General features: G+C 43.6%; 1 protein-coding gene across 2 annotated transcripts in view; it reads right to left on the bottom strand.

The window, feature by feature from the left end:
- fstl1b (follistatin-like 1b) overlaps positions 1-12,231 on the bottom strand; it is a 28,570-nt gene that overhangs the window by 5,771 nt on the left and 10,568 nt on the right. Inside the window, exons 3-8 of one of the 2 annotated variants that reach the window (XM_079518379.1) lie at positions 9,883-9,984; positions 8,730-8,859; positions 6,667-6,699; positions 6,069-6,199; positions 1,369-1,487; positions 535-647 (exon numbers count right to left, since the gene is read on the bottom strand). In XM_079518379.1, coding sequence (XP_079374505.1) covers positions 535-647; positions 1,369-1,487; positions 6,069-6,199; positions 6,667-6,699; positions 8,730-8,859; positions 9,883-9,984 — 628 coding nt within the window. Of the gene's footprint in view, positions 1-534; positions 648-1,368; positions 1,488-6,068; positions 6,200-6,666; positions 6,700-8,729; positions 8,860-9,882; positions 9,988-12,231 lie in introns of both variants that reach the window. The other variant, XM_079518378.1, reaches the window with a different exon arrangement.

Below are 12,231 nucleotides of genomic sequence, written 5' to 3'. Positions count from 1 at the left end.
GTATGAGCATGAAAACAGCATGGTTGTTTTTCACCACCTGTGCGCAACCTAACACACACAAACACACACGCACATATGTGTATATATGATGATTTCGGGTGTGCCAGTACAGTACAGTGACAGTACAGTACAGTAGAGGGACCGGCACACAGTAACTCTGTCATTTCTCAACCGTTTCGGACGCGGGGCGGCACGCCGGAACCGGCCCGGCCCCCTGGGCGCGTTCCTGTGGGTCTGGAACTCCCCCCCCCCCCCCGGGAACCCCCACATGGTAACTCTGTCATTTCTCTACCGTTTTGGACGCGGGGCGGCTCGCCGGAACCGGGCCGCCACCCTGGGTGCGTTACTGTGGGTCTGGAACTCCCCCCCCACCCCCGGGAACCCCCGCACGGAGTTGCACCACTCACTTCACACAGGTGTGATTTTATTTCTTCTCCCAAGTGTGTTGTTTGAAATTGTTGCCCTAGTGCGCTGTTTCTATGAAGCCTTTCTACAACTGAACAGTGTAGTGGTGCGAAGCAATCTGGAACTCACTCTTCTCTGGTGGATTAAAGCCAGGCTTCAGGCAGTTGAGGAACTCATCAAAGCTCAGCTTCCAGTCCGCATTGTCGTCAGAGAGCTCAATGAGGGCATCCACACACAGGCTCCTAGGAAGCAGATACACACACACACACACACACGCATGAATGAACGCACGCACGCATGAACGCACGCAGTCACATGCACGCAAGCAGATATACATTTGTCTGTCTGTCCTTGAAAGTCCAAGGACAGTCCCAGGACGCCATGGCGACAGTTATACAGTAGCTAGGTACAGTACATGTGGTGTGTGTATAACATGGACAGAAGGCAATGTTCCCACATTTGACCACTTTAAATCTGGCGTCCCTATTTTCGGGCATGTCGAACAATTTCGAAAATGTAAAAAAATAATGAATCTGCAAGGTCTCGACACATTGAGAAATGGCGCATTGTGAGCTTGTAGATCAGCTATTCTCACCGTTTATAGGGCTTTTACGTGGTTAAATGGAAGAGGTTATACGGTAAGATGAAACACACCAAAACACAAGAGAAAAGCAGTCTCATACTGTGCACTGATTCACCCAGCAACAAACTTGCACTGGCACCAAAACGAACACGTGATGAAGACAAAGTCCCTGTCATTGACACACTAAACCCTGACCCCCCTCTGCCGTGATCAAGGGGCAACGCAGCCCAATTATCTCGGCCGTTTCAATTTGTTTATTTCGTTGGCCCCCTTTTCTATTGGAACCACATCAAAAGAGAAGATCCCTGTGATCCTAAACAGCGGCTGACGGTAGACACGCACGCACGCACGCACGCACGCACACACACACGCACACTAACCTTAGCAGCTTGTTGCTCTCCTGGTCTGCATAGGACTGCATGTCCACAGCTGAGTCATTGTGCTGAATGAACTTGAGAAGCTCTGAGGAGTCCAGCTGGGAGTCACCATTGTCATAATTCTGCAGAAACATACGCAAGGTATATACTTATTATAAATTGAATCCATATGCTCCTGCTCTTTGATGATGAGCGCTTATCATGACCAGCTGAGCAGCCATTAGCTGGATGAAGCTGAAACCGAATCCCCCTTAAGGCATATAGCAATGTATTTTAGTAACATAAGGTCAAATATAATATTGTCCCAAATAATGTCTTCTCTATAACATTGACCCCTTCCCCAAAAGGGCGAGTGTCGGTCCTGGTTGTAACGAAAAAGGATACAAATTGACAGAAATGTAGTCATTAATTTCAGTTAATATTTCAAATATTACATGAAGGCATATTTCAAATATTACATGAAGGCATATTGCCTGAAAATATCAGGAAATGTCAAATGTCGACATTTAGACCAAAATATTGTGATGAGTCTCGCTGAGCGACGAGACTAATCTTGACCAATGACCATATTCTCGCTGATATCTTATCAGCACAGCTGAGAACTGCCATGTTGTATCTCCTCCTAGATTACATAATAATGCATGTACAGTATATATAGGCCTACTGTATAATATAGTATATCACGTTATAGAGGATCCTCAATGTATAATTAAAATTTGGGGCAGATAAGATGTCGCATTCATGATTTGTGGCTGGCATTGGTAGCAAAACGGGGACTTTACCCGCAAACTTTTATAGCCGATTTTATAGCCGATTGGAATGGAATATTATATATAAGTATATAAGTTTTGGACAAAATCTATAGGAATACCAGTGTTTGGCCACGGCATTTATTCTTTTGTTTCATGTGCATCTGTTTGAAAATGGTTGAGCAGTAGAATGAAACACCAATGAATGAATAACATTTATGCAATAAAAGCCATCGCCAATGCAATACACCAACATTAAGCACCAATGCAGTGATACATGTACACTGGATTGAAGCATTTGGATTCAGGGAGCTGTTGCTTGGTAACCTATATAGGCTCCGTAATCCTCTCCCTGGTAAGGGCCTCTTGCCTGGTATGGCAGCAGAGGTGCTGGAGCTTTCAGACAACAATGAACCCAATATTATAACAGTATAATGTTTGTCTTGAGACATGGATTCACAGGACACGTTAAAACGGCATGACTTATCTACTAAACACGGGTGAATTTCACTCAGATTTTTGTCATTTTCATAATGTTGCTGATGTCTGAGGTGCGGGTGGGTCTTTCAGTACCTTCATGATGCTCAGTGACATCATAGATAGAAGGTTTATTTCCCTTGCCACATCCCTGTTTTTTTTGTACAGGCAGTGTTGGAGAATCATACATATAAGGGCGTATCATTCTGGGGTGTATATTCTATTAACCCTTTGACCTATGTATGCTTTAATTGACCCTCTGACCGAGGGTATTCACATTGACCCTGTACTGTGTGTTATTTCTCTTTGTGGGACACGTTGTCTCACTCTGAACCAGTACAGTGTTATAGTATACACCACAAATGATCTGATTGCTCCACCGAATGGTCCTCTCAGGGAAGAGATGGTCTGGTGGGTTATATGTGCTTATATTTTGTCCATGTGCAATGTGAAATCCTCCCGGCTTGTAGCCAGGTCAAGTCGACTTTATCTGGCTGTGTACTCAAATGTTCTGAAAGGTTCTGAAACGATCGGTGCTGTGGGAGATGACTTATGTGTTTTCGCGGGAAGAGCTTGGAGAGTGCCACGGAACTTTCGTGTGGACCGAGTACTGGCTATTGTGAAATCACTTGCTATATAATCAAGATACGAGCTGGGTAGAGGAGCTAATATGCCAGACTAAAAACCGAGGAACAAGTGCGACTCTACTTCTGTACGGTTCATCGGCTGCTTTGCACAGCTATCCTTTTTCGACTCTTGTACTTTTCTTTTTGGATTCATCGTTGTACTTTACTTTGAACTTATTCTCTTGTATTAATCTCTTTTACTTTTGGACTTATCCTTTTTGTTGTATTATCTTCAAATAAACCTTTTCGATTAGACCTAATTGTTTTTGCCTCATTATCTACTGGAATGTTGATATTCATCAATAGCAGGTGTGAATTTCACCCGTGTTTAGTGATAGAGAAAAATCACACCTGTGTGAACTGAGTGGTGCAACTCCCCTCTCCCCTCTCCCCCTGCCTCTCTCTCTCTGTAATTAGCACTAGGCAACAGTGCAACACTATCTCTCTCTCTCTGTTTCTGGCACAACAGCGCCACTTTTGCCCCTACTGGTACTCATAGCCACACACACAGGTTAACACGGACATTGCTGTTCCTTGGAGTGGTTGCACCACTCAAAAATCCCATACACCCACAATGGGCTTTATTTTCTCTACTGGACCATTCTCACATGTCCCAGGAATGGGTGGACCAAAGGAGAAACTCCCAGCTCCATTTATTTTCTTTTTTTTAAGGAATATTTGTTAAAATAATACCCACGTTTTTCACCAATTTTGTGTTCTAGGGTTAAAAATCACACCTGTGTGAAGTGAGGGGCGCTAATATATTAAAGTCTAACTCATGTTGATTAGGTGATGTAATAGTGATGCAAAACAAACGGTGTCAAAACAAACATTAAATTATCTTTATTGTTAATGGCATTTAATGTTTGTGTTAGGGACAAGATGACATTTTCCCTTAATTTTCAATGGCGTTTTTAAAACAAACATTGCACTAAACACAAACATTAAACCTGTATATGGGAGGGGCTAGCGGCCCTCAAAAATGTACACCGTGTTATTTAAAATGGGGAGGATGCTACTATGTCATTATGTGGATCAAACACATGTCCGTTCCTGTCCCTTTAAGTCCCTTCCTGTCAGCGTGTGTAGGAGAGTGGAAGGTGTCCTACTCTGCAGGAGAGGTGACCTTCATTAGGCTGAATCATGACCACCTGGCTGACATGCTTGAAAAGGTCATGACACCAATGGCTTGGACACAACTTTGATTGCTTACCTTTGAGCAGTGGGGGACAGAAAGGTGGGGGGTCGGGGCGTAAAGAGGTTTTGAAGTGGACACATTAGGAAGCTCTTTAACTGAACAATGGCAGCAAGCTAAGTGGTGCACTGTGGAGAGCACTGGACATGTGTTTACAGGAAGACCGAATTCAAGACGTGTGTGCCAAGATCATCAGAATTAAGAGCCTTGAACTCTTAAAGGGATATTTCACCCTTTTTGCATAAAAATACATGTTAATGACGTTTAGAAGATTTAGAACACTTTCCTGGGGGACTTTATGTGTGTAATATGTGGTTTTAGATATTTTAGCCCAGTGTCTCTGATGTCATGGACACTGGGCTCACTTACTTCCTGGACTACAATTCCCATAATTCTTTGGGGCACTGCTCCTCCTTGTGGATAGGGGGAGGGCTGTCTTACTGAGACAACATGTAGTCACTGCTACAATATAAAATATCTAAAACCACATATTACACACACAAAGACCCCCAGGAAAGTGTTCTAAATCTTCTAAACGTCATTAACATATATATTTTTGCAAAAAGGGTGAAATGTCCCTTTAATGAACAACAAAAAAAGTGATCATCACTCTGATTATTGCGACTTTAGGTCGCAGTTTACTATGAAATCCTGCAAAACCTGTCACTCAGTCCGTCCGTCCGTCACGCCTTGTGACACGTTCCATATATGGCCATGCCAATACAGAATGAATTCCATATGTTGATCTGACCTCATCAAACCCTAGTGTACACTCAAGACACTGCCCCCGCTGCCACCTTTAGATCTCCGTATATGGAGCCGACCTGTTCTGACAGTCCATATGTTGATCTGACCTACTCTGACCTACTCAGTACGCTCCATATATGGCCCTCAGGGTGTCCTTACTGGTTGTTTGAGTTAATGCTTGAATTCTGATGGCAGTTGTTCTCACAGTTATGTGGCAAGTTTGGTCTTACAAAAGAAACACCACAGAAACAAACACAGTGCAGCCCACCGAATACTGGACAACTCACCCCGGTGCTTGGACTTTCACCAGTGAGGGGGATAACTTGAAATATGCTATTGACTGTTTGTATTCTTTTTGGAAAAATATAAAAAGATACTCCTATGGAAAGGCTATATTATTTCACTTATATTGACCCTATAAACAATTTAGTATAATTTATTTAGTATATGTTAGGTTCTGCCCACTCAAATGGTACCTCGTCAGATAATCCCCACATACTGTAGCCTACAACAACTTCCGTGAACCGACTTCTCTGTAGTAGCCTTTTCATAAATCATATTTGTACCTAGGCTGTCTGCCGTCCTCTGCAGCCTCTCCCAGTCCCTCCCGACCCCTCACTGGGGGGAAAAGTCTGGGAGGAAAACGGAAAAAAGGGTAAACCCATTCTGGATGGGAACCCCTTTTGGTGTTTGAAGCATTATGTTATACTTTAGCTATTGAAAAATAGCAGATCTACAAGCTCATAGCACGCGCCAAGCTTGTAGGTCTGCTATTTTTGAAAATGTGTGAAAATGCGGCACAAACCTTTGAATATATATTCTTTCAGAGCGAACGTTTTTTTTATTTCGACGTCAGGCCTAAAGGGGTTGAATTAGTTGTCCCGTTAGTGCCCAGTAAACCCAGCCCACCTTGAAGTACTTTTGCAGGATGTCAGAGAAGTTGGACCCCTTGGCGAACCAGCCGTCCGGGACCACCTCGGTCTGCAGCCACTGGATCACGCGGCTCCTCAGCTCGTTGCGGTCGGCCACGTAGCACACCACTGGAAAATTATAAAATTATAAAATTAATGTCAAGCTGTTTTTCTGTTTACCTTTGTGTCTGTGTGTTTTTGTTGTTTTTTTTTCTTTCATATTTACGTTTGATTTCTGTTCATTCATTCATTATTTGGTGAAAAGATTTTCTTTTTAAATAAACTTTTTTTTTTAATATAAAATTATAAATAAATGAATGAATGAATGAATGAATGGATGAACGAATGAATGAATGAATGAATGAATGAATGATAATAATGTGGTAACAATTTCTAATCATCAGATAGCCAGGAAGCAATAAAACGCCATCTGATCCTGATCTTTTTCAGGGTTCACGCATTGTTAAACCTGATGAATCAATTGACTTACAGTGCCCCCCCCCCCCCCCCCCCCCCACACACACACACACACACACACGCACGCACGCATGCACGCACACACACACAGACACACACTGTACACACTACACACTCACCTGGGCTGGCAGCTGCCTGCTCTGTTTTCTTCTCTGCATGTGATGAAAAGAGAGAGAGAGAGGGGTGCAAAAGGTCAACATACTTTTTTTTTTTGTGGAGAAAATCACTAGAATTGAACCTTCTCAACTAAACCCCTATGTGTGTTGCGTGGCTGGCTGTCACTGAGCGCTTGGCCAAAGGTCTGAACCTGAGGATAACACAGACATGATGTAACTTTTCTGTCCCCGGATACCTCCTTTGCGCCGGTCTGATCATTGTTCAGGGCTGCAGAGGCCGGTTAAAAGCAGTGAAAGTTCACTTGAGATAAAGCCGCGCACTAATAATAGATGCACTCATGGCTACGTGGAGGTGAAAATGTAAACGCGGGTAGGCTGCAGACACCAAGCGGCTGATTAAGATCAAAGAGGCTGCTATTGTTCAGTCTGGAATACTTATGACGTCTTACGTCAGCGGTGGGACACTTTGACGATGGAGAGGGCCACATTGCTGCATATAACTGTCGTAGCAAAAAATAATTTAGCTATATTTAAATTGAAATCCTGAATATGTTTTTTTTTCTATTTGTGAATTGGAATCCTGAAAGGTAACATTTTTTGAATTTCAAATGCATTTAGTTATAGTTATGTTAACTTTCTGAACCTTGAAAGGCCCCGTTCATGACGTCATAATTTTAATAATTAATAATTATTAAAAGTGTGTATTATCGGACTTCAAAGCATGAGCAGCATACACAGCCAAGTAGAAAAATACACAAAAGCAGCTTGATTAAACAATGTTTTACTGTAAGGTATAACTGGAAGGCAGCATGGGCTATACAATGATGCAATCTCAACTCTCAGCGCTGCTAGTGCAGTGAGTGCACACACTGGGAAGTGGGAACAATTACGACCAAACGACACAGGTCAATGTGACATGACAGGTGGAGTACCTGCAGTGATTATTAGCTGCTGCCAACTAGGTAAGTGGACGTACAGGATGAGGCTGAATAATTGACAAGGCTGATTGGAAGGCTGCAATGCAATGCAATATTACTTCTACTACTACTACTACTACTACTACTACTACTAAATTTTTTTTTGGGGGGGGGGCTTTCAATTGAAACGAAATTTAACATATATAAGACCGCCACTGCCCCCGGGGCCGCCAGTTGCCCATGTATGTCTGACGTCAACCAAGTGTTGGGTGGGGCTGGGGGGAATTGTTGGTCCTATCGGGTTGACCGTGACATGTCATATCATATCAGTTCAGAGAATATAGGACAGGTCAAGAGATCAGACGTAGATAACGTTTAAGACCTGAGACGTATGATAGCATCACCGCCGAACGCAGAACGTCTACAAGCTCGAGACGCATCACACCGCGACACGTTGTCGAGTGTGACATGAGACTATTATCATTCAGCGCACGGCACAAATCTGGAGACAGTGTGACTGACTGACTGACTGCAGTGCTGCTGCCATGGGCTGTTTTTTTTTATTTTTATCCCATGATTTTGTAACCCATTTTTCACCCCTGTGTCAATTATCTAATGTGATCCTGGGCTCTACACACCCTCCGCCAACCTAAATGGTAAATGGTAAATGGTGCATTTATATAGCACCTTTATCCAAGGCGCTTTACATAGATGCATTACATTCACCCATTCACACACACATTCATACACCGATTGCGGCGGAAGCCATGCAAGATACCAACCAGCACATCGGGAGCAATTTGGGGTTCAGTGTCTTGCCCAAGGACACTTCGACATGTAGCCAGGAGGAGCCGGGATTCGAACCGCCGACCCATGGATCATTGGACGACCTGCTCTACCTCTTGAGCCACAGTTGCCTAGTCCCCATATATGGGGGACATGGGAAGAGCAACGGACTTGAACTCATGCTTCCTTCATGCCTGAGTGTCCAAGTTGCTCCTTTACACCTGACAGGGGGGAGTTTCCCTGGTTGGACGTATAGCGCGTGGAAGGAACACGTTATTCCAACCAGTTCCTTTCCCCTCCATCAGGCAATCTACCCCCGGCTGGCCAGGGGGAGGCCGTGGGCTGTTTGGAGGTGGCTCGTACCCTGGCAGTGTCCATCGTGGGCCACCTGTATCTTGAGGCCGGTCAGACAGGCGTCTCTGTGGAGCTCGCAGTGGTTCCTGTAGGTTTTACCATTGCTGCCGCAGACGGATCTCTTGTGGGGCTTACAGCTCTGTGCGGGGAGAAACGGAGAGAGATGGAGCAAGAGAGAAATTAATTAACCCATTTTGACCTGAGATCAGATTCTAAAAATGTCTTCTACATCCTGACAGTTTTCTGAAAAAGCTATGTTTCTATGTCAGTCGATTTTTCAAAAATAGCAGACCTACAAGCTCGTAGCGCGCCACTCGGTGGCGCGCTATGAGCTTGTAGATCTGCTATTTTTCACTAGCTAAAGCATAACATGATGCTAACACCAAAAGGGGTTAATAAACAGAGAGAGAGGGCAAGAGATCAGAGAGGACAGAGGAAAAGAAAGAAGAATTGTAATCACTTAACCCGCTTAGACCTGAGGACGATTCTACAAATGTCTTCTAAAACATGATAGTTTTCAGAAAACTATGTTTCTATGTCAGTGGTTCTCAGACATTTTCATGTCAAGGACCCCCAAAATTATATGTAATTGGCCGCCGACCCCCATCTCAAAATATGTTGTTCCAGGGACCCCCCAGAAGCAAAGATTTGAATTAAAAACGTTATAAACGTTATAACGTTATAAAAAATATATATTCAAAGATTTGCACCACATTTTCAAGATTTTTCAAAGTTCATAGCGCGGCACTATGAGCTTGTAGATCTGCTATTTTTCAATAGCTAAAGTATAACATAATGCTTAAAACACCAAAAGGGGTGCCCAGAATGGGTTAAGCTTAAACTTTTGTTGTAGGCCAAATATGAAAAATAGATAGTCTACAGACTATCTATTTTTCATATTTGGCCTGCTTGTAGACTCTACAAGCTGGTCTACACATGTTGTTGTAGATCTGCTATTTTTGCTAAAAGCTTGCTTATTTTCACCAGATCTTGAGCATAATAGGGACACTATAGGGGTCATGATGTGATTTAGTAAATGTCTGGAAAAACCACTTGACTGACTTGAGTGATTTTATTACATTTCATTTCATTATGGAAACAACACCACATGCAGTAAACAATGGATGTTCACAAAATGTGGAGTTACTCGAACTGAACTTACCTCTATGCACAGACAACTAGGCTCTCCCTTCTCGCTGACAGCACATTCTCTGCCTGCGCCACAGAACACATTGGCGCATACTTTGCTCTTACTCTGAAGAACCTCCTGGGAGAGAGAGAGAGAGAGAGAGGGAGAGAGAGAGGAAGGAATATATGAAATGCATATACAGGCTTCGTACACAGGGGGGTGCTGTTACACTGCAATGAAATTTGACAAAAGTTACATTCCAATCACTGACGGCACGCACGCACGCACGCACGCACGCACGCACGCACGCACGCACGCACGCACGCACGCACGCACGCACGCACGCACGCACACACACACACACACACACACACACACACAAACACGCACGCGCACCCACACACACAAACACGCACGCGCATCCACACGCACACACACACAAACACACAAACACATACACGCACACACACACGCACGCACGCACGCACGCACGCATGCACGCACGCACGCACGCACGCAGCAAGGACGCAGTAAAATCCTCACTGTTAATGTATCCATTTGTAACTCCATCTCCGAGTGTAAAAATGTATCACACACACGCGCACCCACCCACCCACGCACGAAAAGTTTCATTTATTTCTCTCATATAATTCACTAAATTCAGTATCTCTCAGACCTCTCTATAACCCCAGTAGGATAAGCCCCAGTGGAATACAATTGCTCTCACAGTCGGTCTTGCAATAAAAATGTCCAAGTAAAATGCTGTCTGCAGTGCCATCCTTTGTTGCCTCCCTCTCATGCTCTCGCTGTTTGAAATCTCTTTGTTCGTCCACCTGAATCAAAGGTGTTCGGAAGAAGCAATTATGTCCTTGGTTACCATGTCAACCACGTACGGACACACTGCATCTCAAGAAGTATAATAACTAGATAATTGATTTAAAAGCGGACAATAGAAAATGGCTATTCATGCAACATAAACCATGTCTCTCTATCTCAGAGTGTGTGTACACATTCTCCTGGTGGACAGAGAAAGAGCATGCCTACTATTTTAATATGAATGCCTGTACAGGACAGTCAGGATATGACCTCATGATGTGAACAAAGTAAACAAACATTTCTCCAGCTAAAACATTCCTCCACTCTTTTTCCAAGTACGGACACACTCATCTCAAGAAGTAAATAACTAGATACTTCACGGGAGTTTGATTTAAAAGCGGACAATAGAAAAGAAAATGGCTATTCATGCAACATAAACCATGTCTCTCTCTCTTTCTCTCTCTCTCTCTCTCTCTCAGAGTGTGTACACATTATCCTGGTGCTTGAAGGGCAGAGAAAGAGCGTGCCTACTATTTTAATATGAATGCCAGGATATGACCTCATGTGAACAAACACAACAAACGTTTCTCCAGCTAAACCATTCCTCCACTCTTTTTCTCCACTTCCGTCACTCGCCTATAGGTTTAACTTAAACTCCATCAAACGACAAAAAAAAACGAATATGTAGAATCATACATCACGCGTCGTTTAGACTGTTTATACGCACAGACCAGTGTTGTTTTCGTCGACTAAAACTAAAGACGAAAAATGTCCGTCGACTGCCTTTTTCCACCGACGAAAACTAAATGGAAACTAAATGAAAACTAAGCTATGATGACTAAAACTAAGACTAAATATACTGGCAATTTCGTCAACAAATAAAAACTAGACTAAAATGTTAGGAAGGCACTAGTGGACAAGAGATCCAGTATAAGTCATTTTACAATTAGTTGCATGCTGAAAATAGCAGATCTACAAGCTCACAACGCGTCGCAACGCATTGTGGGCTTGTAGATCGGCTATTTTCAGCAAGTGTAAAAACAGTCATTATGACGGCATCAAGGCCCGCCAAAACACATTTTAGTCGACTAAATCTACAGTTGATTTAGTCGACTAAAATCTTATGATATTTAGTCGACTAAAACTAGACTAACACTAAAACAATCCGGGTGACTAAAATGTGACTAAAACTAAATGAAAACTATTCAAGAGACTACGACTAAAACTAAAATCAAAATCTGCTGCCAAAAACAACACTGACACAGACACAGCCCGTCCGATCTCCAGGCTGTGTCGCGTCCGCCCGCCAACACATTTTGAGGTTGTGTAGATTGGGGCTATTTTAAAGGAGCATTCAGTGATTTGGGTGATTTGGAAAACCCCCCGGTCCGCCCCGGTAACAAGATGTGCACATGCACGCACTACAGTGGGGGGAACACGCAACAGGCACACCAAGGCCCGCCCCCGCTCGATCATGATTGGTGGAAGGCCCCTCTCTATCCTGATTGGATGAAGGCTGGGCCACCCAGCCAAAAAACAAAACCTAGGGTTTATTTGACCCCCAGG

Source organism: Electrona antarctica, assembly GCF_951216825.1.
Source record: "Electrona antarctica genome assembly, chromosome: 13".
Classification (NCBI taxonomy): Eukaryota; Metazoa; Chordata; class Actinopteri; order Myctophiformes; family Myctophidae; genus Electrona; species Electrona antarctica.
This window is presented reverse-complemented; position numbering and strand designations above follow the sequence as displayed.